The sequence below is a fragment of the Cervus canadensis genome, chromosome 4, assembly GCF_019320065.1.
Source record: "Cervus canadensis isolate Bull #8, Minnesota chromosome 4, ASM1932006v1, whole genome shotgun sequence".
Taxonomy (NCBI): domain Eukaryota; kingdom Metazoa; phylum Chordata; class Mammalia; order Artiodactyla; family Cervidae; genus Cervus; species Cervus canadensis.
Genome location: NC_057389.1, coordinates 84,349,682 through 84,374,995, shown reverse-complemented (window position 1 = coordinate 84,374,995; position 25,314 = coordinate 84,349,682). Strand labels below are relative to the sequence as shown.

At 37.1% G+C, this 25,314-nt stretch overlaps 1 protein-coding gene across 3 annotated transcripts in view; it reads left to right on the top strand.

Moving 5' to 3' along the window:
• RAPGEF6 (Rap guanine nucleotide exchange factor 6) overlaps window positions 1-25,314 on the top strand; it is a 236,880-nt gene that overhangs the window by 36,747 nt on the left and 174,819 nt on the right. For all 3 annotated transcript variants that reach the window (XM_043465975.1, XM_043465974.1, XM_043465976.1), the window contains exon 4: window positions 4,373-4,456. In XM_043465975.1, the coding sequence (XP_043321910.1) occupies window positions 4,373-4,456 (84 nt within the window). The remainder of the gene's footprint in view (window positions 1-4,372; window positions 4,457-25,314) is intronic.

The following is a 25,314-nucleotide window of genomic DNA, read 5'->3' as shown; positions in this document are numbered from 1 at the left end:
CAAAATGAGTAAAGGGGATCACCTGTATGGTAATGGGTGGAAAGTAAACTTATGATGGTGGGCATGCTATAGGATATACAGAAGTAGAAACACATATGACACATGGTGCTATAAACCAATGTTACTTTGATTAAAAACAAATTTTGAAAAATAGCTATAGTCAAAAAAGGTAGACTAACAAGTGTTGGTTAGGATTTGTTGACACCTGGGATTGTCACATATTTGTGGTACGGATATAAATAGAGCCACTTTAGGAAATGGGTTGGCAGTTTCTTAAAGTTTTATGATGTAACCCAGTAATTCTGCTTTTATATATTTACCAAGGAAATATGAAAATGTGCGTACAGAGATGGTACACAGATGTTCTTTCTTAGTAGCACTATCCATAGTCGCCTAAAACTGGAAATTATCCAGTGAATGGGTATATAAAATGCTCTGCATCTGGTTAGTGGAATACTATTTGTCATTAAAAGGGAATAAAGTCATGCTACATACTACAGCATGGACAAACCTCAGACATATTATGCTAAGTGGAAGGTGTAAGTTAGAAGCATCACATATTACATGATTCTATTTACATGAACTGTCAAAAACAGAAATCTGCAGAGACAGAGCAGATTATTGTTTACCTGGGGCAGGGATAGACTGCAAATACGGCATGAAAGGTCTCTTTGTGGTGATGTTGGCACAGTCCTTTTCAACTTCATAAAAATCATTGAATCGTATACTTAAAATGATGAATTTATGGTTTGTAGATTATACCTCAGTTAAACTGTTTGAAAATTAATATTAAGAATTATCCAAATCTATATCTGACTAATCATAAACCAAAGAATTTTTAGAAAAATGAATGTGTAAATTAAAGAGTTTATTTTTTATTTTTTTTCCTTTATTTATTTATTTATCTTTTTTCAGTGGGTTTTGTCATACATTGATATGAATCAGCCATAGATTTACATGTATTCCCCATCCCGATCCCCCCTCCCATCTCCCTCTCCACCCGATTCCTCTGGGTCTTCCCAGTGCACCAGGCCCGTGCACTTGTCTCATGCATCCCACCTGGGCTGGTGATCTGTTTCACCATAGATAATATACATGCTGTTCTTTTGAAACATCCCACCCTCACCTTCTCCCACAGAGTTCAAAAGTCTGTTCTGTATTTCTGTGTCTCTTTTTCTGTTTTGCATATAGGGTTGTCGTTACCATCTTTCTAAATTCCATATATATGTGTTAGTATGCTGTAATGTTCTTTATCTTTCTGGCTTACTTCACTCTGTATAATGGGCTCCAGTTTCATCCATCTCATTAGAACTGGTTCAAATGAATTCTTTTTAACGGCTGAGTAATATTCCATGGTGTATATGTACCACAGCTTCCTTACCGTTCATCTACTGATGGGCATCTAGGTTGCTTCCATGTCCTGGCTATTATAAACAGTGCTGCGATGAACATTGGGGTGCACGTGTCTCTTTCAGATCTGGTTTCCTCAGTGTGTATGCCCAGGAGTGGGATTGCTGGGTCATATGGCAGTTCTATTTCCAGTATTTTAAGAAATCTCCACACTGTTTTCCATAGCGGCTGTACTAGTTTGCATTCCCACCAACAGTGTAAGAGGGTTCCCTTTTCTCCACACCCTCTCCAGCATTTATTGCTTGTAGACTTTTGGATAGCAGCCATCCTGACTGGCGTGTAATGGTACCTCATTGTGGTTTTGATTTGCATTTCTCTGATAATGAGTGATGTTGAGCATCTTTTCATGTGTTTGTTAGCCATCTGTATGTCTTCTTTGGAGAAATGTCTGTTTAGTTCTTTGGCCCATTTTTTGATTGGGTCATTTATTTTTCTGGAATTGAGCTTCAGGAGTTGCTTGTATATTTTTGAGATTAATCCTTTGTCTGTTTCTTCATTTGCTATTATTTTCTCCCAATCTGAGGGCTGTCTTTTCACCTTACTTATAGTTTCCTTTGTTGTGCAAAAGCTTTTAAGTTTCATTAGGTCCCATTTGTTTAGTTTTGCTTTTATTTCCAATATTCTGGGAGGTGGGTCATAGAGGATCTTGCTGTGGTTTATGTCGGAGAGTGTTTTGCCTATGTTCTCCTCTAGGAGTTTTATAGTTTCTGGTCTTATATTTAGATCTTTAATCCATTTTGAGTTTATTTTTGTGTATGGTGTTAGAAAGTGTTCTAGTTTCATTCTTTTACAAGTGGTTGACCAGTTTTCCCAGCACCACTTGTTAAAGAGGTTGTCTTTTTTCCATTGTATATCCTTGCCTCCTTTGTCGAAGATAAGGTGTCCATAGGTTCGTGGATTTATCTCTGGGCTTTCTATTCTGTTTCATTGATCTATATTTCTGTCTTTGTGCCAGTACCATACTGTCTTGATGACTGTGCCCTTGTAGTATAGTCTGAAGTCAGGCAGGTTGATTCCTCCAGTTCCATGGCTATTCGAGGTTTTTTGTATTTCCATACAAATTGTGAAATTGTAAATTAAAGAGTTTAAATTCAGAGGTTATTGGAAGCAGAGAAAAGGATGCATATAGTTGACCTTAACTGGGAAGCAGCGTGATAGAAAAAGTGAAAATAAACCCCTGTGCTGAGTGCCACCAGCAGAGAGGAGGAAATGGGAAGAGAGAGGTCTGGAGAGAGATAGGTGGAGGCCACCTTAGTAGTTTTTGTTCTTTATTTTAGGATCATTGTGAAGCCTTTGAAGGAGTAAAATCTGACAAGATCATGTATGGCACTCTTCGCTAGGCTAGGTTATTCTTAGATTTATTCACTTGCAAAAAGAAAGGAGACAGGTGGACCCATGTTAGAAAGACTTCCACTTTCCTTATATTTACTCATCAGATACATTGCCAAACTGTGCTCTAAGAGTTGGAGAAGGAAATGGCAACCCACTCCAGTGTTCTTGTCTGGAGCATCCCAGGGACGGGGGAGCCTGGTGGGCTGCTGTCTATGGGGTCGCACAGAGTCGGACATGGCTGAAGCAACTTAGCAGCAGCAGCAGCCCCTCTAAGAGTGGAGTTCTCTGCAAGGTCTGAATGTTTTCTGATTCATGAGCTGGCATGGCCCTCTTGGTGTTAGGAGTGAACATCAGGAGTTTTCTTGTATTTATAGTAGAATTTACTGACAACTCTGTGACTGTTTCAGTAAAGTGAGATAACAATTGGAGACTTGTGGTAGCATTTAATTGTAACTTTCTTCTGTGTTGATTTGGGGCAAATTTTTCTTTTATTGATTTTAATTCCTTTTTGATTGTATGAAAGTCATATTTCAAAAGAATTAGAAGGAATTTCCAAACAAAGAACTTTAAGTAGGAGAATTTCAGCCATTTGTATTTTCCCTCAGTTAAGACAGAGGGGAGGGATATTAAGAACTTTAAAATATCTTCTGGAAAGTTGATGGTAATTTTTCCTTCTCATGGTAAGCAGTAGGATTTATTTGGAAAGCTCACCCTGGGTGTTGTATAGAATGGTTTGGATGCTTAGATTTTTGAACAATGGATGGTATTATTCACTGAGAACAGAGAACCCTAGAAAAAAAATCAAGCTTGAGGGAAATGATAGGTAGATTTTGAACATGTTGAGGTTGAGTTGTGTGTCATATATGCAAGTTGACCTGTCGATAGCCAGATAGATATACAGTTCTCCAGCTCAAAGGGAATGTTTCTTTTATATAAAATTGGAATTGTCTACATATTAGAATTAATTGAAGTTATAGATATGGTAAATTAAAAATATATGAGAGACAAAATGATTAGATTATAAACTTAACATCTAACGGTATTCTGGGTTTCCATTGGTGATTTTATTGAGCTAAAACTGATGATGGACTCAAGTCATCTGATATTTTTTATCCTTCAAAAACACATAAAATGAAAGAGTGGGTAGACATTTTATTTTTTTATGTCAGAATAGAATTTAAGTGAAAGAAGTAAATCATTATGACCTATATTATAGTTGAACATGAAGATGGAACATTGATAAATGTGAATTCCAAACAATACTGTCCTTAATACACATTAAACTTATCAGAGATAGAACTTTTTAATATGTACATCTAGTACAATATTTGAGTAGATCTTCATCAAATGTGGTGACCCAGTACACAAAAATGAGGAATGGGAAGTTACTGATATGTTAATAATGAAGAACCAAAAAAAATGTATTTCTGAAACCCGTATCTTAGGATAGTTATTATGTAAGATGTGAACATGGTCTATATGAAACCTTCGGCGACAAGTGAAATTTCCAAGGACTGTTAATTTTTAACTACTTATAATAATACTTGCATTTTTTCATGTTTTGTATTGAATTCATAGATACATGTGAATATGTACACTTATTTACATATCTATTTATTCATTTAAACAGTTCAGAAACTATTGCCAGATGTTGGTATATCCTGCTTTCTGGATCTGTGCTTATGAAAGACTCCATGGTTTTGCCTCCTTGCAGGTATGTTTACATTTGCTGCTTACTGTATTTGATAGGCAAAGTTTACAACTGTTTTATTTCTTATGTTAAACTATTTTATGTAGAATATGTATTTTCTCTTAGTAGATGATACATTTTATAAATGTCTTTGCTTTTTGATACTACGCGAAGTACTTGGCAGGAATCAACTGATATTTCATATTTCTGGGGTATGTTGCTGTTGTTCAGTGGCTTAGTCGTGTCTGACTCTTTGTGACCCCATGGACTGTAGCATGCCAGCTTCCCTGTCCTTCACCATCTCCCTCCCAGAGCTTGCTCAAATTCATGTTCATTGAGTCCGTGATGCCATACAACCATCTCATCCCCTTCTCCTCCTGCCTTCAATCTTTCCCAGCATTAGGGTCTTTTCCAACGAGTTGGCTCTTCACGTCAGGTGGCCAAAGTACTGGGGCTTCAGCCTGAGTCCTTCCAATGAATATTTTGGATTGATTCCTATCAGATTGACTGGTTTGATTTCCTTGCTGTCCACGGGACTCTCAAGTCTTCTCCAACACCACAGTTCAAAAGCATCAATTCTTGAGCACTCAGCCTTCTTTATGGTCCAACTCTCACATCCATACATGACTACTGGAAAAACCAAAACTTTGACTAGATGGACCTTTGTTGGCAAAGTAATGTCTCTGCTTTCTAATATGCTGTCTAGGTTTGTCATAGCTTTTCTTCCAAAGAGCAAGCATCTTTTAATTTCATGGCTGCAGTCACCATCTGCAGTGATTTTGGAGCCCAAGAAAAGAAAGTCTGTTATTGTCTCCATTGTTTCCCCATCTATTTTGCATGAAGTGATGGGACCAGTTGCCATGAATTAGTTTTGTGAATGTTGAATTTTAAGCCAGCTCTTTCACTCTCCTCTTTCACCTGCATCTGGGGTGTAATCTTTAGTTCATCCCGTGACATACTATTGTACTCTTATTTGAGATTTCATATCATTTATGTGATGTTTCATGGATTCATTACTCTTAGTTATAGGGAGGCTAAGAAATTTTTTTTATGATTTCTTTATAGTTAAGAAATCAGCTTTTAGACTAACGGGAATTTGGCTAGTATCCTGATTCTGTCACTTACTAGATGTTTGACTCTGGACAAATTTTGGTTTTCCTGTGTAAATGCGTATAATAATAGTACCCACTTATGTGTGTTATGAGGTTATAGCAAGCTACTACTCATACTTCTCAATGGAAGTTTGTACAAGTGGATATTTTAGAGCTAGACTGCTTGAGTTCATCTCTTTGCTTTACTGTTTCTTGGGTTACTTAATCGTCTTGTGGCTCAGTTTCCTCACTTGTAAAATAGGAACAATAATAGGATGTATTTCATAAGCCAGTTTTGGGAAATAAGTGAGTTTACATATATATAGCTCTTAGAACAGTGCCTGGCTTTTATAAGTAATTCTTAATTATCACCATCAGAATTATTACGTAAAAGAAGAGTCGTTGGCAAGATGATTAGATATAATATTCTTAGAGAATGTGGTCTGTTAGTTAAGATTTGGGGGTCTGAAATTATAATTTGGTGACATAAAAAACAACTTTTTGGTGACTTTTCCCCTAAATGTTTTTTCCAGTAATGTTGAAAAGAGACTTTTAGGCTTTTAAGGTAGGACTTCTAACTGCAGCTCAATTAATTTAGTTTTAAAAATATTTTAAGTATCAAGGTACATTCTATTTGATAGTACGGAACATCTCAGTTGGGAGGTGGGAGGCCATTTTTAAAGCTGCGTCTTTAGTCTTGAAACTTGATCATCAATATTTGGTTAAATGAAATATGTACTTCTTGGCTAGTAGTATAAAACATATTGTTGACTGTTTTTACAAATAAAATACATAATAATTCTTGCTTATTTAAGCCTTTTGGCTGTTTTTCCTTTCCCCTATATTTCTGAAAGACACTTGAGTGCTTTGTAGTGAGTGAATTAGTTCCTGAAACAGAATAAGCTTGGTTGACTTGGATTACAGTTCTATTTTAGGATTATTAGTATTGTTCTTTTGAATATTTTATCACTCTTTTCTGCTGTTAATGAGTGGTTAAGAATTTGTTGTAATCACTTTATGAAGCCATTAATCAGCCACAATGATTCACTGTTAGTTTGTAATCAAGACAATGAAGTTTGTTTTAAATGGATAGTATGAGGTTTTGTTTTTTGTTAGTGTTTTGTTTGTTTGTTTGTTTTGGCTGTACCACTTGGCCCATGGGATATTAGTTCCCCGACCAGGTATTGAGCTTGGGCCCATGGCAACGAAATCACCGAATCCTAATCATGGGACCACCAGGGAACTCCCAATAATATGAGATTTTTAAAACAAAGTCGTGGTATGCTTTAATGTAACCATCATGAACTTCACAGCAAAGATGATTATAGAAGTGTATTTAATTGTCATTTAGGGAACAGTTCCTGGGTAGATTTATGTTTTGTGTTTGAGAGGTTATTGGAGGGTGACTGTTAGGATTAAATGAGTCAATACAAATAAAATACCTAGATTAATATTTAGCATATCAGTTCAGTTGCTAAGTTGTGTCTGACTCTTTGCAACCCCATGGACTGCAGCATGCCAGGCTTCCCTGTCCATCATCAAATCCTGGAGCTTGCTCAAACTCATGTCCATTGAGTCGGTGATGCCATCCAACCATCTTGTTCTCTGTTGTCCCATTCTCCTCCCTTCAATCTTTCCCGGCATCAGGGTCTTTTCTAAATGAGTCAGTTCTTCCCATCAGGTGGCCCAAGTACTAGGGCTTCAGCCTCAGTCCTTCCAATGAATATTCAGGACTGATTTCCTCTAGGATGGACTGGTTTGATCTCCTTGCAATCCAAGGGACTCTCAAGAGTCTTCTTCAACACCACAGTTCAAAAGCATCAATTTTTCGGCACTCCACTTTCTTTATGGTCCAACTCTCACATCCATACATGACTACTGGAACAACCAAAACTTTGACTAGATGGACCTTTGTTGGCAAAGTAATGTCTCTGCTTTCTAATATGCTGTCTAGGTTTGTCATAGCTTTTCTTCCAAAGAGCAAGCATCTTTTAATTTCATGGCTGCAGTCACCATCTGCAGTGATTTTGGAGCCCAAGAAGATAAAGTCTGTCACTGTTTCCACTGTTTCCCCTTCTGTTTGCCATGAAGTGATGGGACTGGATGCCATGATCTTAGTTTTTTGAATGTTGAGTTTTAAGCCAGCTTTTTCACTCTCCTCTTTCACTTTCATCAAGAGGCTCTCTAGTTCCTCTTCACTTTGTACCATAAGGGTAGTGTCATCTGCATATATGAGGTTATTGATGTTTCTCCTGGCAATCTCGATTACAGCTTGTGCTTCATCCAGCCCAGGATTTCTCAGGATGTACTCTGCATATAAGTTAAACAAACAGGATGACAATATGCAGCCTTGGTGTTCTCCTTTTCCCAAGTTGGAACCAGTTTGTTCCATGTCCAATTCTAAGTGTTGCTTCTTGACCTGCATACAAATATCTCAGGAGGCAGGTAAGGTGATCTGGTATTCCCACCTCTTTAAGAATTTTCCACGGTTTGTTTTGATCCACAGTCAAAGGCTTTGATGTAGTAAGTAAAGCAGAAGTAGATGTTTTTCTGGAACTCTCTTGTTTTCTCTATGATCTGAGAGATGTTGGCAGTTTGACCTCTGGTTCCTCTGCCTTTTCTAAATCTAGCTTGAATATCTGGAAGTTCTCAGTTCACATACTGTTGAAGCCTGGCTTGGAGAATTTTGAGCATTACTAGTGTTTGAGATGAGTGTAATTGTGTGGTAGTTTGAACATTCTTTGGCATTGCCTTTTTTTTGGATTGGAATGAAAACTGACCTTTTCCAGTCCTGTGGCCCCTGCTGCGTTTTCCAGATTTGCTGGCATATCGAGTGCAGCACTTTCACAGCATCATCTTTGAGGATTTGAAATAGCTCAACTGGAATCCCATCACCTCCACTAGCTTTGTTCACAGTGATGCTTCCTAAGGCCCACTTGACTTTGCATTCTAGAATGTCTTGCTCTAAGTGAGTGATCACACCATCGTGGTTATCTTGATCATTAAGATCCTTTTTGTATAGTTCTTCTGTGTATTCTTGCCACCTCTTCTTAATATCTTCTGCCACTGTTAGGTCCATACTGTTTGTCCTTTATTGTGCCCGTCTCTGCATGAAATGTTCCCTTGGTATGTCTAATTTTGTTGAAGAGATCTCTAGTCTTTCCCATTCTATTGTTTTCCTCTATTTATTTGCCCTGATCGCTGAGGAAGGCTTTTTTATGTCTCCTTGCTATTCTTCGGAACTCTGCATTCAAATGGGTATAACTTTCCTTTTCTCCTTTGCCTTTCTCTTCTCTTCTTTTCTCAGCTATTTGTAAGGCCTCCTCAGACAACCATTTTACGTTTTTGCATTTCTTTTTCTCCTGTCGATGGTTGTTCAGCATACAGTTGCAATTTTGAGGTTCTTGCAGGAGAAGATGAACACACGACCTTCTACTCTGCCATCTTATGATTTAGATGATTTAGAATATATTAAACATCAAATAATTTTTGTCTTCTAATATTTTAATAGCATTGAGATGTCATCATTATGATAATCAATAGAATATAGCACTACCTAATAGGAATAATAGTATTGTTTGTAAAAATATAGACTATTTCTTGAGATATTAAGGTATCTGTTACTCCTTTATCAGTGAATAGACAGAAACCACATGGCAATTTGAACAGGGACCCTTTAACAAATTATTAATTTTCAAGAAATTAGGTCCTATGAAGGATAAAGGTGCTAAGGGAGAGTACCCAAGGAAGGAATAAACTTGAAAGGGGAGCCCTCTCCCCAAAGCTGAAATTCAGAACTTTCGTTGGTGAATATGTTACTTGTAGCCCAGTAGCTAATGGCAAAGTTCACTTGGTTGCTCTGGGCCAGAGCTGTCCATGGTTATTGGGTCAAGGCTGTCAGGGAGAGAAAGTCTGACTAGGAGTGGTACACAGTATAGTCCTCCCCAGCCCCCAGCCCACTCAGGGTGCAGATGGGTCCTGAGACTGGATATAGGACCTCCCTTTGCTTTACACACATGTACCCTGCCACGTGGTAGGAAAGTATTCGCAGTTTACTTGTACTAGCCCTCTTTACTGACAAAGCTTTGATATTAACAGCCAGCCAAAGGAGAATCTTGATTAAATCCAGATCCTTTCTTATAAAGTAAATTTGAAACTGAGAGCAAATACATGTGAACTTCAGAGGCAATAAATAAATGTTACAGTGCAGTGCTTTCCAACCTTTTTGGCACCAGGGACAGATTTTGTGCAAGGCAGTTTTTCCACAGACCAAAGTGGAGAAGGTGGTTTCAGGATGATTCAAGCATATTACATTTATTGTGCACTTTGTTTCTATTTTTACATCAGTTCCACCTGACATCATCAGGCATTAGCTGCCAGAGGTTGGGGACCCCTGGTAGAGTCCACTCCCTTGGTTACTCAATTTTCATATGAATGCTTCTGAACACATTTGAGCTTCTATCCAGTTCTCTTTTCATTTAACAAGACACAGCTATCCTTCATATAAGTAAAGAAGTTCTTACCATCTCCCTGAAACAAGGGGATGCACAGTCCTAATCATCAGTACTCACTGTATTAGTTACACTTTTCATCACAGTGCCTCTGAATATTAACTCCAGACTATCTTGTAAAGTTCACTTCCAACAATTTATATATAAAATGGATATGGGGAAGAGAGGGAAGAAGAAAATGGTTAACATTTATTCAACTCCAGACCGTGTATACAACATATAGTCCTGTTTCTATCATTGGTCACAAATCTGTACTTGATCTTGCTTCCTCTTTTTACCACCCATTCAGTACTTCTGCCTTCAACCAGAATTTCAGCTGTTCTGGGTTCTTTACCTGATGATGGGCACAAAACCTTCATTTCTTAAGGGTCCTTAATTATCCTATGTTTGGTTCTTCCCTGCCCACCCACCCACTCCCCCCAGGCCACTGTCCCGCCCCGCCCCCCCGCCACTTGGGGTTGCTGTTAGTTTTCCATTAACTTTAATGGTGGACTTGAAAGCACTGCATTGAGTTCAAAAGAACCTCTTGGGCTTCAGATGTAGTTCTCCTGGCCTCCATTTTATGCAGAAAATGTTTCTCCTTGGTGATTGTAATCAATCACTCAGGCCAGTAGAATAAACTCTTTCTGCCTTTCGGTTCAGTGGCCAGGTGGAAGTCATTAATTCAGTGGAACCATTGCTGTGTTTCCTGCTAGAAATAATCTAGCAGGTCTAAGACTCAAAACCAGCAGAGCTCAAAGTTTTAGGAAGAGGAAGTACAAATTCTGTGAATGAGTTATTAAGTAAAACAGTGAGAAGAACCACTCTTACTTCCATGCCTTGAAGATTTAATCCATGTATTCTGCCTGTTGGGGCAGACAGAAATTATTGCTGTGCTTCTGCAAAATGAGTACCTTGGTTGAAAATGATGCTATCTATAGTGCTGAGGCCATAGATGGCATTTTGTGAGCCTGTGGATAGTGCTTCTGGCAGAAGCATTGTGGATGGCAAAAGCCAATCATGTCCAGAATATGTGTCTGTTCCAATGAGGACAAATATATTCCTCCTCCATGATAGAAAAGGTCCAGTGTAAATAATCTGCATTCAGCCTTGAACAGTGCTGGGAAGTCCCTTATTAACAGCAGTCTGGGTAGTACATCCAGCCCATGGGTGAGACTTCAAATTGCAGTTTTGGGGGCTTCGACTTATAATCTCAGGCCGCAAGCTGATATTGTTACCAGTTTAAAAGCAAAACTGCTGCTCTGCTTTTACTTTAACCTTGTTACAGTGCTGTTTGTTTAATCTTAGGAGTCGCAGGATTTTGATATTCCCCAGGGATGTTGGCCAGACTTCCAGGGGCTTAAGAATTCCAAAACCCACTCCCTTTCTTATCTGAAGTGCCACCTGACTTGCTGTGCTTGTGGGCAGGCACAGAATATGGACAGTGTCCAGGAAGGTCAGAAGCAGGTCGGAGGTCTGCTCTCCTGCTTCTGAACAAGACTTCCTCCATTTTAATTTCCTTAACTAATGGCCTCAGGGTTGTTTAGGCTGAAGAAGATAGAAATAAGCAAAGTAACATGAGCAGTCTCCTTAATTCTGTAAGTCAAATAACAATTCCAGAGAGTCAGTAGAAATAAAGTGATCAGAGAAACAGTGGGTTAAACAATGCAGAAAACAATTCTTGAGCAGTAGAGGATTTAGTAAAGAAAAAGTCCGACCATGAATGAGAAGTATGTTTTTGTGCATCAGTTCCTACCTCCATTAACTTATTGATAGCAATAGTAGTAAGAACAGAATGTTCTATCAAGGTATGATTATGTATATCTGTGAAATTTTGTAACTTTGGTTCCTTGCAAAATCTTACATAGTGGTTCTAAGAGAAAGCTAATATTGGGAACAGAAAGAGTAGGGAATAACCTTTGAATCCATAATACTTGAATTCTCATGAGGGGAAAGTAGTAGGTGGTCCTCTTCCAATATAAATGATCAGCTTGTGTTAGGAATCTGGAAACGGGGGTTCCTAACTGAAACGTAGTAGAAGTTTCTACCTCATTGGTTACAGTACATGCAAATTAAGGGGCTATTTCAAAAACCGTAGGATTTAGGGAAGATAATCCATTCACAATAGTTGATGGAGTTCTCCTATAATTAGGGTTCCCAAACGCAAGATGTTGATCCACATAGCAATCCCTTGCTAGCCTTGACATACTCTATCAGTAAGTGCGTATGACTATTAAAGTTCAGATAATTTCCAGTAAAATATGTCAACCAGTACTCTTCCCCAGATACAATGGATAACACATGAAATTAGTGTGATCTAGTGGACATAAGTTTTGTCCATAAAAAGTCAAAGTGAAGAAAGGACAGCCTTGCTTGCAGGGCCGGCGAAGTTACCTTGAGTTGAGGTCTGGTTCGTGTTTCTCCACTGTAGGTTCCTCGGTGACTTTCCTTATGGTCTCTTAGCACAGTGGCCAGGAGTTGAGACGTGGATGATGCTCCACGTTACAGTCAGACTTCCAAGAATATCTGTTCACGAGAATAGTAGTGGGTTAATGGCATGTGGATAGCATATTTAAAAGCAGAGACATTACTTTGCCAACAAAGGTCTGTCTAGTCAAGGCTATGGTTTTTCCAGTGGTCATGTATGGATGTGAGAGTTGGACGGTGAAGAAAGCTGAGTGCCGAAGAATTGATACTTTTGAACTGTGGTGTTGGAGAAGACTCTTGAGAGTCCCTTGGACTGCAAGGAGATCCAACCAGTCCGTCCTAAAGGAGATCAGTCCTGGGTGTTCATTGGAAGGACTGATGCTGAAGCTGAAACTCCAGTACTTTGGCCACCTCATGCGAAGAGTTGACTCACTGGAAAAGACCCTAATGCTGGGAAGGATTGGGGGCAGGAGGAGAAGGGGCCGACAGAGGATGAGATGGTTGGATGGCATCACCGCCTAGATGGACATGGGTTTGGGTAGACTCCGGGAGTTGGTGATGGACAGGGAGGCCTGGTGTGCTGCGACTCATGGGGTCTCAAAGAGTCAGACACGACTAAGCGACTGAACTGAACTGAATGGCACGCATTTCCATTTTTCTTGTCCAGGAATCATTACTAATATGGTATTATCCTTCCCCTGCTCAGTAAAATCAGCAGGTAAGGGAGGACTGTTAGGCTGCTTCACTCAGACTTTAGCTTCAATTACATGTATTTCATTTGTGGATCCAAACCCTCCATCACCTCTGTTAGTAAGGAGGAACATTCTCCTTTTTGTACTTTGTCAATTACACATGGAAGAATGAGCAATTGGTAAATCATGTTTATAGTAAATCATCTTTTCCTTCATTTTGTAGAATTACTTGGATTTCTCCTTGGTAGTGTGGGTCTGTAACTGCCCCCGTGGACACAGATCCCTTTTAACACTAAACTGAAGTGTTCTTTTATTAATCCAAAGTGCCCCCAAGGCATTTTAATTTCAATACCTGTTGAAATAGCCCATATCAAAACTTTAATAAAACTATGTTTAGATATGGGGTCAAATCCAGTCCAGTGGCCTCAGGAATAGCTCAGAAAGAAGCTAATGCCCCTGGGATAATTTCTCAGTACTCAGTTGTTTTCAGGATAAAAGTCTGTCCTATGATTTTGTAAGTTTGGTATAGTCATCTTCATCCAAGGAGTTTATCATTCTCTTATAGGTCTGTTACTTGAAATATTAAAGTCAGTATTTAAGTTAGTCCTCCAGTTTTTATAAGAGCCCTCTCCAAGTTTAATTAGTTGCTGTTTAAGCAGACCATTCATTCTTTCAAACCAGCAGTTTGAGGATAATAAGAAATATGAAAGATCCATTGTATATTATGTTCCCGGGCAAACCCCTGTATTAACTTACCTTTAAACTGTGACCCATTGTCATTCTGAATTTGAAGTAGTTACCTGTTAGTTAACAGTTAAATTTGAAGTAGTTAACTGCAGTCCCATGGACTGCAGCATGCCAGGCCTCCCTGTCCTTCAGTATTTCCCAGAGTTTGCTCAAACTCAAGTTCATTGAGTAGGTGATGCCATCCAACCAACCCATCCTCCCTCACCCGCTTCTCTTCCTGCCCTCAATCTTTCCCAGCATCGGGGTCTTTGCCAGTGAGTTGGCTCTTTGCAAGAGGTGGTCAAAGTATTGGAGCTTTGGCATCAGTCCTTCCAATAAATATTCAGGGTTGATTTCCTTTAGGATTGACTGGTTTAATCTTTTTGCTGTCTAAGGGGCTCTTAAGAGGCTTCTCCACCACCACAGTTCAAAAGCATCAATTCTTCAGTATTTTTCCCAGATTGTGTCTTGCCTTTTTGTTTTTCAATGATAACTTCTTTAAGTGTGAGAAGTCCAAAGTACTTAAGTGTTCTACTAATTTATTTGAAGTACTTAAACGTGTTTTACTAATCTTTGCCTATTCCAAGTTTGTGAATATTCTTTTCTGTGTATTTTTAGACAGTTTTCTTAAACTAGCTTTACTGGTGTATAATTTGCATACCATAAAATTCATCATAAAATTAAAGTTTTCACTTTAATAATTTATGATTAATATATACATTGGTACACCGTAGTTTTAGACTTCCTTTACCTGAAAAAGTTTTGCATGCTCTTTTGCAGTTAAAATCTGACAGACTTTCTGTCTCAATATATACCTTGTGCAAATATTTAAAAATAGTCTTTGTTTCAGCATTTTTCACTTAACATAATGTTTTTGAGGTTCATCGCTGTTTTAGACTATAACAGTTGTAGCATGTCTATTTTTTTAAATTGTTAAATTGTATTTCATTTTAAGAAGATTACACATTTTGTCTAGCCATTCATGAGAAGATGAAAAGTTTGAAATTTTTTTTGTCTTCGTTTCTTTCATCTTTCCTTCCCTCCTTTTATTCTTCTCATTTCTCTTTTCCTTTCTTTTCTTTTTTTTCCATTTATTTTTATTAGTTGAAATTTTATTGTTTTAGTTTAGGCACTTTGATGAATAATGCTGCCATAAAGATTCAAATACATGTCTTTACATGGGCTGTGTATTTTTTCTTTTGTAGATATGTAGGAGGGAATTGCTGTGTCATATTAATATATATTTAATTTTTGAGGAAAGGTCCAGATTGCTTAAAAGATGACTATTATGTTACATACTGACCAAGAACATACCATGAATCTCATTTTTCTGCATCCTCTCCTTCACTTGGTATAGACAGTCTTTTGATTATTACTATTCTAGTATGTGTTTAACTATCTCAGTGATTTTTAACTTGTGTTTCAGTAGTGACTGTTACGGTTGAGGCTCTTAGATGCTTATTAAAAGCATTCCTGTACCTTTATTGAAATGTCTGTTCAAAGTGTTTCTCCGTTTTTCATTTATATTATCTGTCTTAAGTTGTAAGAATTTATGTTTTAGATACAAGTTCTTCATGAGATGTATGATTTTTAATTGTTTGTCTTACCAAGTTTTAAGAACTTAGATGTTTTAGATACAAGTTCTTTGTCAGATATATGATATGCATGTATTTCTTTTTTCTGTGGCTTGTTTTTTCCTTTTTTAAATAGTGTCTTCTGAAGCACAAGTGTTTTACATTTTCAAGAGATTCCGTTGTTTTTTTTTTTCTTTTGAGAACCTAGATTTTGGTGGTGTATCTAAGAAATCTTTGTTTAGCCTAATTGCGTAGTTTTCTCTTATGATTTCTTCTAGATGGTTTTCACTTTCAGCTATTATATTTTGGTCTAGTCCATTATGACTTCATTTTTGGTTTTGTTTTTGTTTCTCTTTGTTTTGTGTTTTTGCTTAAGAATAGCCAGTTGACCCAGTGCCATTTTAGAAGGCATTGAATTGCTTTTGTTGAAAATCAGTTGACCATATATATGTCTGTTTGTTTGCTTTTGCTGAACTAATGTTTACTCTGTTTCATTTAACTATAATTCTATCTTGGTACTAATCTTCTATCTTAATTATTGTGGCTTGTTGTAAGTTGTCAAATCAGTACCATGAGTCTTACAGCTTTGTTCATTTTTAGAGTGATTTTGCTTATTTTAGGTTCTTTGTTTTTCCACATGAATGTAAGGATATGATTGTTTTATAAATCCTGATAGGATTCTCATAAAAATTATTTATTGTTTGTTTCATAATAGACTATTTTTTACAGCAATTTTAGGTTTATAGCATGGAGTGGAAGGTATACAGATTTTTCTTTTTAACATTTTCTTTCGATACTTTATTTACAGTTTTGAGAGCATTTATGGAGGGCAATCAGGTAGCTAGTACAGGACTTTATAAAATGTTGGTTCCCTTTGCCAGAAATTCTTTTAGAATTTATTCTAAAGAAATAAGATGGAAAGCTTTAGTTTCAAGGATATTCACTGAAGAGTTGTTTATAATTGCAAAAAACCCCAAAACTGTAAACAAAGAAATGTTCAACAATGGAAGACTGGTTATATCAATTATGGTATATCTATTCCATTAAAATACAAAAAAAAATCATATTAAAACATATTAAAAACTAAAAGCAAAAAAAGAGGCTAAGTCTAACTCATAAACACCAAAATTTTCTTTTGTCTATGCACAAAAAAAGCCTGTGTTTACACAATAATCTTTTTCTTTTCTTCTATGACAGTATTTGAACAATAAACACATTTAAATTTTAGTACAGCTTCCAGTTATGCAGATGCATTGTTAAGTGTACCATTTGTATTTTAGTAGCTAAAGGTGCTTTAGACTAGAGGGTCTTTAAAGTCGCTCAGTCGTGTCCACCTCTTCGCGACCCCATGGACTGTAGCCTACCAGGCTCCTCTGTCCATGGGATTTTCCAGGCAAAAGTACTGGAGTGGGTTGCCATTTCCTTCTCCAGGTATACAGATTTTTCATATACTTTCTGCCCCTCCTCATGCATAGTCTACACCATTATAAGCTACTCTCACAAAAGTGGTACATTTGTTAGAGTTGATGAACCTCACCCAAAGTACAGTTTATGTTAGGGTTCACTCTTGGTAGTGTACATTCTTTGTGTTTGGACAAACATATAAAGCTATATTTTCACCATTATAGTATTATGCAGAGTAGTTTCCCAGACCTCAGATTCCTCTGAGTTCCACTTGTTAATTCCTTCCTTTCCACCAACCCCTGGCTTTTTTATAGTTTTGCATTTTCCACAGTGTCATATAGTTGAAATCATACCATATATAGTGTTTTCAGATTGGATTCTTTCACTTAGAAATACATAATATAAGTTTCCTCTGTGTCTTTTCATAGCTTAATAGCTCATTTCTTATAGCACTGAGTAATAGTCTGTCTTCTGAATGTACCACAGTTTGTTTATTCATTCACATCCTGAAGAATATCTTGGTTGCCTCCATATTTTGCCAGTTGTGAATAGTTGCTGTAAACATCGAGGTGCAAGTGTTTCTGTGGATATAAATTTTCAACTCCTTTGGGTAAATACCAGGGAACGTGATTACAAAATCGTATGGTAAGAGTATTTTTAGTTGTGTAAGAAATTGCCAAACTGTCTTCCAGAGTGGCTGTACCATTTTGCATTATTAGCAGCGATGAAGGAGAGTTCTTCTTCCTCCACATCCTTTGCAGCATTTGGTGTTGTCAGGGTTCTGGATTTCGGTCTTTCTGATAAAAGTGTTGTGGTATCTTGTTACTTTAATTTGCATTCTTTGCTGGATTGTCCGTGAAGGTCTCTCACCCATTTTTTAATTATGTTGTTTGTTTTTGTATCTTTGTTTTAAGATAAGTTTTAGATCATGTTTAGATATGATTATGTTTAGATAATGTTTAGATAATGATTATATGTTTTAGATAATGATCTTTTATCAGAACTCAGTTCAGTTCAGTCACTCAATCATGTCTGACTCTTTGCAACCCCATGGACTGCAGCACACCAGGCTTCCCTGTCCATTACCAACTCCCAAAGCTTGCTCAAACTCATGTCTTTTGAGTTGGTGATGCCCTCCAACTGTCTCATCCTCTGTCATCCCCTTCTCCTCCTGCCTTCAGTCATTCCCAGCATGAAAATCATTTCCCAGCTGGAAAATTCCCAGCATTTTCCAATGAGTCAGTTCTTTGCATCAGGTGGCCAAAGTTTTGGAGTTTGAGCTTCAGCATCAGTCCTTCCAATGAATATTCAGGACTGATTTCCTTTAGGATTGGCTGGTTGGATCTTCTTGCAGTCCGAGGGACTCTCAAGTCTTCTCCAACACCACAGTTCAAAAGCATCAATTCTTTATCAGAATACTTTTTTCAGATATTTTCTCCCAGTCAGTGGCTTGTCTCATTCTCTTAACTATGTCTTTTGTAGAGCAGTTTTTAATTTTAATGAAGTTCAGCTTATCTGTTTCTATTTTATATATCTTGCCTTTAGTGTTGTAAATAAATCATTGCTATACCCAGCATCATCTAGGTTTTCTCCTGTATTATCTTGTAGAGTTTTGTAGTTTTGCATTTTACATTTAGGTATGTGGTCAATTTTGAGTTAATTTTTGAAAAGTGTGTGAAGTGTGTCTAAATTATTTTTTTAAGATGTGGACATCCAGTTGTTTCAGCACCATTTGTTAAAAAGACTGACTTTGCTCCATTGTGCTTCTTTTGCTTTTTTGTCAAAGATCGGATGACTGTATTTACAGAGGTCCATCCCTGGGTTCTTTATTTTGTTCCATTGATGTATTTGTTCTTTCAACAATACCACACTGTCTTGATTACTATAGCTTTGTGGTAAATCTTGAAGTCTGACAGCATCAGCCCTTTGATTTTTTTTTCTTCTCTTTCAATGTTGTGTTGACTATCCACAAAATAACTTTATGGAATTTTGATTGGCATTGCATTGGTCTAAAATCAAGTGGGAAGTACTGACATCTTGACAAAATTGAGTATTTTTGTCCATGAACAAGGACTGTTGCTTCATTTATTTATTTCTTCTTTGATAATTTTTTATTAGAGTTTTGTGATTTTTCTTATATATAGATTTTATGTAGATTTTGTTAGATTTTTACCATAGTACAATTGACCCTTGGAAAATGCTGGTTTGAATTACACAAGTCCACTTACACGGTTTTTTTTTTCCACTAAATTCTACAGTAATACAGGATTCACAGTTGGTTGAATTAGCAGATGTGGAACTGCCAGTGTGGAGAATTGACTGTAAAATTATACTCAGATTTTTGACTCAGGAAGGTTTGGTATCCCTAAACCCCTCGGGTATTTGTTGTATCACATCCCACATATTCTTGCTGTTATATAGGAAAGCAGTGAACTTGTGTATATTAACAACTTATTGACCAGAGAAGTATTAATATGTCTTTTGTTACCCAAATGCTATTGATTGGAGACATTTCAGTATTCACATATATAACAAATTGCCAACTATGGACATTAGTTTCTGCAGAAATCCCCTGGCCAATGATATGCTAGCCTTGTATCCTGCAGCCTTGCTGTAATCACTTATTAGTTTCAGGAGTTTTCTTGGTCAGTTTTTTCAGGTTTTCTACATAAATGATCATATCATCTGAGAACAAGGACAGTTTTATGTCTTCCTTCACATCTGTATACCTTTTATTTCCTTTTCTTATTATATTAGCTAGGACTTCCAATACCATCTTTTTTTAATATATATTTTTTAAGATTTATTTGTTGGCTGTGGTTCATCTTCATTGTTGTGTGAGGGTTTTCTCTACTTGCAGCAAGTGGGGCTACTCTTCACTGTGGCATATGGGCTTCTCATTGTGGTAGCTTGTCTCGTGGAGCAGGGGCTCTAGGCCTGTAGACTTCTGTCGTTGCAGTGTGTGGGCTCAGTAGCTGTGTCTCGGGGGCTCTAGAGCGCTGTCTCAGTAGTTGTGGCGCAGGCTTCATTACTCCTGGGCGTGTGGCATCTTCCTGGACCAGGAATTGAACTGGTGTCCCTAGCTTTGCAAGGTGGATTCTTAAGCACTGGACCATCAGGGAGGCCCCGATACCATCTTAAAAGCCACGCTTCAGAGGGAGCATCGTTGCTTTTCTCTGTTCTTGGTGAAGCATTGAGTTTCTCACCATTAAGTGTGGTGCTGGCTGTTGGTGCTTTGCCAGATAGTTGTTACCAAGTTGAGAAAGTTCCCCTCTATTTCTTGCTTATTGAGAGTTTTATCATGAATGGGTGTTGCATACAGAATGGAAAGGGAGAAATAAAACTACCTTTACCAGTTTCTGTGTGTAGAGGGATCTATAAACTTAACTAGTAAAATTTAAAGTATATCATGGTCACAGGATATAAAATCAATATATAAAAACTAGTTGTATTTCTTTATACTAGCAGTGAATAAGATTAAAAATGAAGTTAAGAAAACAGTATATTCAGAATAACCTCAAAAATATTAAACAATTTTTAAAAGTATAAAACTTATACACTGAAAAAAGTAAAATATTAATAAGTGAAATTAAAGATAATGTAAATATATGTAGAAACAATCTAGGTTCTTACCCAGGAAGATGCAGTATTGTTAAGTATTAATCTGTAGATAAAAAATACTCTTGGAATTCCAGTTGCTGCTAGGCCATGTAAGAATCTTGGAAATTGCCGCTCTGTTCTAATAACAACTATTAGGTTGGTTTAAGAGTAATTGCAATTGCATTGTTGAATATTGCCATTTGAAATTGCAATACATTCTTTAATAAATGTGGTTATGTTAAACATCAATTTAATGTGCATTTCTCTTTTTTTTTTTTTTTGCTAATGGCTTAGTAGATAGTGTTAGTTGCTCAGCCGTGTCTGACTCTTTGTGGCCCCATGAACTGTAGCCCACCAGGCTCCTCTATCCATGGAATTCTCCAGGCAAGAATACTGGAGTGGGTTGCCATTCCCTTCTCCAGGAGATCTTCGTGACCCAGGTGTCAAACCTGGGTCTCCTGCATTGTTGACAGATGTTTCGCCATTTGAGCCACCAGGGAGCTAATGACTTATTACTTGCTATTTGTAATATTTATTTTAACTGTATATAGGAATAAATGAACTTATTTCTCATGGGCAAAAATGTGTTGATTTTAATGGTTCCTATTTTGATTAACAAAGATGTGTTTGAGCCTAGTTATAATGATTTAAAATTCATGGTCCGAAACCGCAATTACTTTTGTACCAACCTAATACAAAGCTGAATAGACTGAAAAATAAATAACTTTTCTTAGGTCCATAAGGGAAGTGAGGTAACAAGGGAAGCTGCTGTTCCCAAATTAAAGAGAATGACAGATGAATACAAAAATATCAAAACTTAGAGCAACAGTCTCTGAGGCAGCTAGTGTCAGCGTAGGAAAATTGAACTGTAATTGATGAACTTCTGGAGACTCAGTGTGGACTACTCTCAGTTAAAAAAAAATTGGGAAAGACTGAGTCATTGAAAGAACCTCCACCCTTTTATGAGTTTTACCTCATAGATCTCAAACAGGTTCTCATAGTGAATAATAGAGAAAAAACCCTTTGTGCTCCTGTCAGAGGGGAGGAAAAGGGAAACATTTTTGAAACATGCTATAGGCTTCTTAAGAATGTCTGCCCTTAGGAGAAACTATTCCATTAGAGCCTAACAGACCTGCAGAAAGGTAAATAACTCAGCTCTAGCCTACTCTAGCAATCCTGTCCCACCTAAAATGAGAACAACAGAGAAACATGTGAAATTCACAGTCCACTGGCAAAGACTCACTGAAAGAATGAGACCTAATCTTAGAACTATAAAGTACTTCCCCTCCCATCACACCTTACTAGCATATTACTAAAGGTGTATTTGTAACCTTTTATCCAGTACATCATTTCTACCTAGCAAGAAAAAATTAGAAGGATTTCTAGAGGGTAAAAATCAGTTGTCAGAGACAGAGCAAACATAGGAACCAGATTCAAATATGGTAGAGATGTATAAAAAGAATTACACAGCATAACCAAATGGGATTTAACTTAGGTATACAAGGCTGGTTCAACAATCAAAAATCAACTACTGTAATCCATCACATCAGCAGACTAAATCCAGCAGTAATGGCTGAGATTTCAAAACTCTACTCTCAATAAGTGATATAACTGCTATAATGAAAAATTCATAAAGCTTAAGTCTATCAACCACTTTGATTTAATAGAGTTTTTTCAGACTTAGATCTTTCTGCAAGATAGAGCTTATTCTATACCATAAAACAAGTCTCAGTAAGTTAAAAAGGATTGAAAACATACAGTTTTTCCTCTTCAGTGTATTGGAATTGAATTATAAATGGAAACCAGAGCAAAATGTGGCAATTGAAACAGTGCCTTTGTAAATGACCTATAATTCGAGGAAGAGTTGACAACAGAAAGTAGAAAGAATTTTGATGAATGAAAATGAACATGCATCACAATTTATGGAATTCAGCTGAAGGACCTTAGAGGGGAATTTTTAGTACTTTTATGGTCTCAATTGGAGAAGGCAGTGGCACCCCACTCCAGTACTCTTGCCTGGAAAATCCCATGGATGGAGGAGCCTGGTAGGCTGTGGTCCGTGGGGTCACTAAGACTCGGACACGACTGAGCGACTTTACTTTCACTTTTCACTTTCCTGCATTGGAGAAGGAAATGGCAAGAATCCCAGGGACGGGGAGCCTGGTGGGCTGACGTCTGTGGGGTTGCACAGAGTCGGACATGACTGAAGTGACTTAGCAGCAGCAGCATGGTCTCAATTCAACCATCTTAAGTTTTTCCAGCTTAAGAATAATAAAGTGAACAGAAGTTTGAGTGGAGATCAATGAAAAAACAGAAAAATAGTAGAGGAAAATCAATGAAACGAAAAGTTCTTTGAAAAGATCTATAATATTGTTATACCTTGAGATAGCTTGCCCTTTTAAAAAAGAGAATAAACAGATTACCAATATTAGGTATTGAAAAAGGAGATATTACTATCGTATAGAAATTAAAGGTATTGTTAGGGAAGTTTATCAGTCAGTTTATACCAAAAAATTGGACAAATCTTAAAAAGACATACACTGGCAATGTACCTGGCAGTCCAGTGGTTGGGTCTCTGAGCCTCCAGTGCAAGGGGTGGAGAACTAATCTCTGTCTGTCTGGGAACTAAGATCCCACAAGCTGCATGGGAAAGGAAGAAAAGACATACATTAATATAAATACATTTCTACTTGCTTATAAAAAGTAAATAGTTATTATATATATTCCTGTAAGGAAATGCCTAGGCATAGATGGCTTTACTGCTAAGCATTTTTCAGATAGTTCAGTTTAGTCGTTCAGTTGTGTTCGACTCTGCAGCCCCATGGACTGCAGCACCCCAGGCTTCCCTCTCCATCACCAGCTCCCGGAGTTTGCTCAAATTCATGTCCATTGAGCCAGTGATGCCATCCAACCATCTCATCCTCTGTCGTCCCCTTCTCCTCTTGCCTTCAGTCTTTCCCAGCATCAGGGTCTTTTCCAGTGAGTCGACATTTTGCATCAGGTGGCCAAAGTATTGGAGCTTCAGCTTCAGTGTCAGTCCTTCCAATGAATAGTCAGGAGGGAGCTCGGGGCCCTTAGCAGCGGAGGTGGGAGGACCCAAGGGTGGGTACGAGACCTCTTAGCCGGAGGGTGAGGAACATATGGGCTGCCCCAACCCTAATCTATACCATTAGTACCAACTCACCCTCCTGGAGACAGCCAAAGGCTCTACCAGCGGGACAATGCTGGAAATGGGCCTCAAACGCTCACGCCAGCTCGGCCCCGCAGAGAAATGTTTAATGAAGCATTATTATTAACATTAATACATATGTAAACTCTTTTGAGAAATGGAAGAAGGGACTTTTCAAATCTCTTTTATGAATATAGTATTATCATGATGATGTACTATTGTAAGAAAACTGTAATTATTTCTCCTGAACATACCTGTAGAAATTAACAAAATAATAGCAGACCAAATCCATGAATATATTAGAAGTATTAGACATTTGTGATCAGGTTGGGTTTATCCTAGGAATGCAAGGAAGTTTAAAACCTGTAAAACAATTAATGTAGTATTCTTCATTAGTAAAAGAGTGGACAGAAGCTACATGATCCTTTCAGTAGGCAGAAAAAAAAATTTGACAAAACTCAAAACTCGTTCCTGATAAAATTTTTAAAATTTAGCTCTATGGAAGGAAACTTCCTCAGTAACCCTTGTCTAGGACATGTATAAAAATTCTGTGCTGTAAGAAGTTTTTAGTTTCTATTTTTTCATTTATATCTCTGATCCATTTCTAATTTTTGATTATGGTATTAAAATCTTCCTTTTTTCTGTATTGATATGTGGTTGTTTTATCACTACTTGTAGATAATATGTTTCCCCCCATTGAATTCCCTTGGCACTTTTGTCAAAAATCAATTGAACATATATGTGTGGGTCTGATTTTGTTCTCTCGGTCCTGTTTTATTGATCTATAAATTAATCTGATACCATACTGTCTTGAGTATTCTAGCTTTTATAAAATTATCTTGAAATGTAAAATAAATATTCATCTTCTTGTTTTCCAAAATTGGTTTAGTTATTTTAGATCTTTTACATTTCTATGTAAATTTTATAATCATCATGTCTATGTCTCTAAGGCAATTTGTTGATTACATTGAATTTGTAGAACATTTCCATCCATAAATTAGGTATATCTTATTTAGGACATCTTAATTTTCTTGCAGTGTTTTTTTTTTTTTTTTGTCAATGTTATATAGTTTTTTTTTAGTTGGCAGTTTTATAGAGATTTTGTGCATTTTTTTTTTTTTTGTATGAAAAATGTCTTTATTCCTTTTAACCAAAGAGTTTACTATTATTTTTAGGTAGCAAGCCAATTAACACCATTCATAATTTCTGAAAGAAACAAAATTTACATGAAAGAATGTTTTGTGTTTGTGAATGTTTTTATAAACTTATTTCAAGTATTCTGTGTTTTCATTCTACCTTTAATGGAATTAATTTTTTTTTCAGATTGTTCATTGCTGATATACAATAAAAGCATTGATTTTTGAATATTGAGCTTGTATCCTTAAATCTTGGTAAATTCACTTGTTTCTTTCTTAAAAAAAAAATAAATAATTTGTCTGTACCAATTTAATTTGTGCCACACTGCTTGCAGTCGGCTTCTTACTTCCTTGACCAGGGATCAGACCTAGGCCACAGCAGTGAAAACCCTGAGTGCTAACCACTGGAGTGGAATTCCCTAAAAACAGAATGTATAGAATTTACTTAATGTGCAGTCATGTCATCTGTATTGCAGCGTTTCTCATGCCTTTCTTGTATACGTTATTGTTCTAGGAATTCAAATAGTTGGAGTATGTTTCTTTATGTCAGTACTTTAGCTGATAAATTCAGAA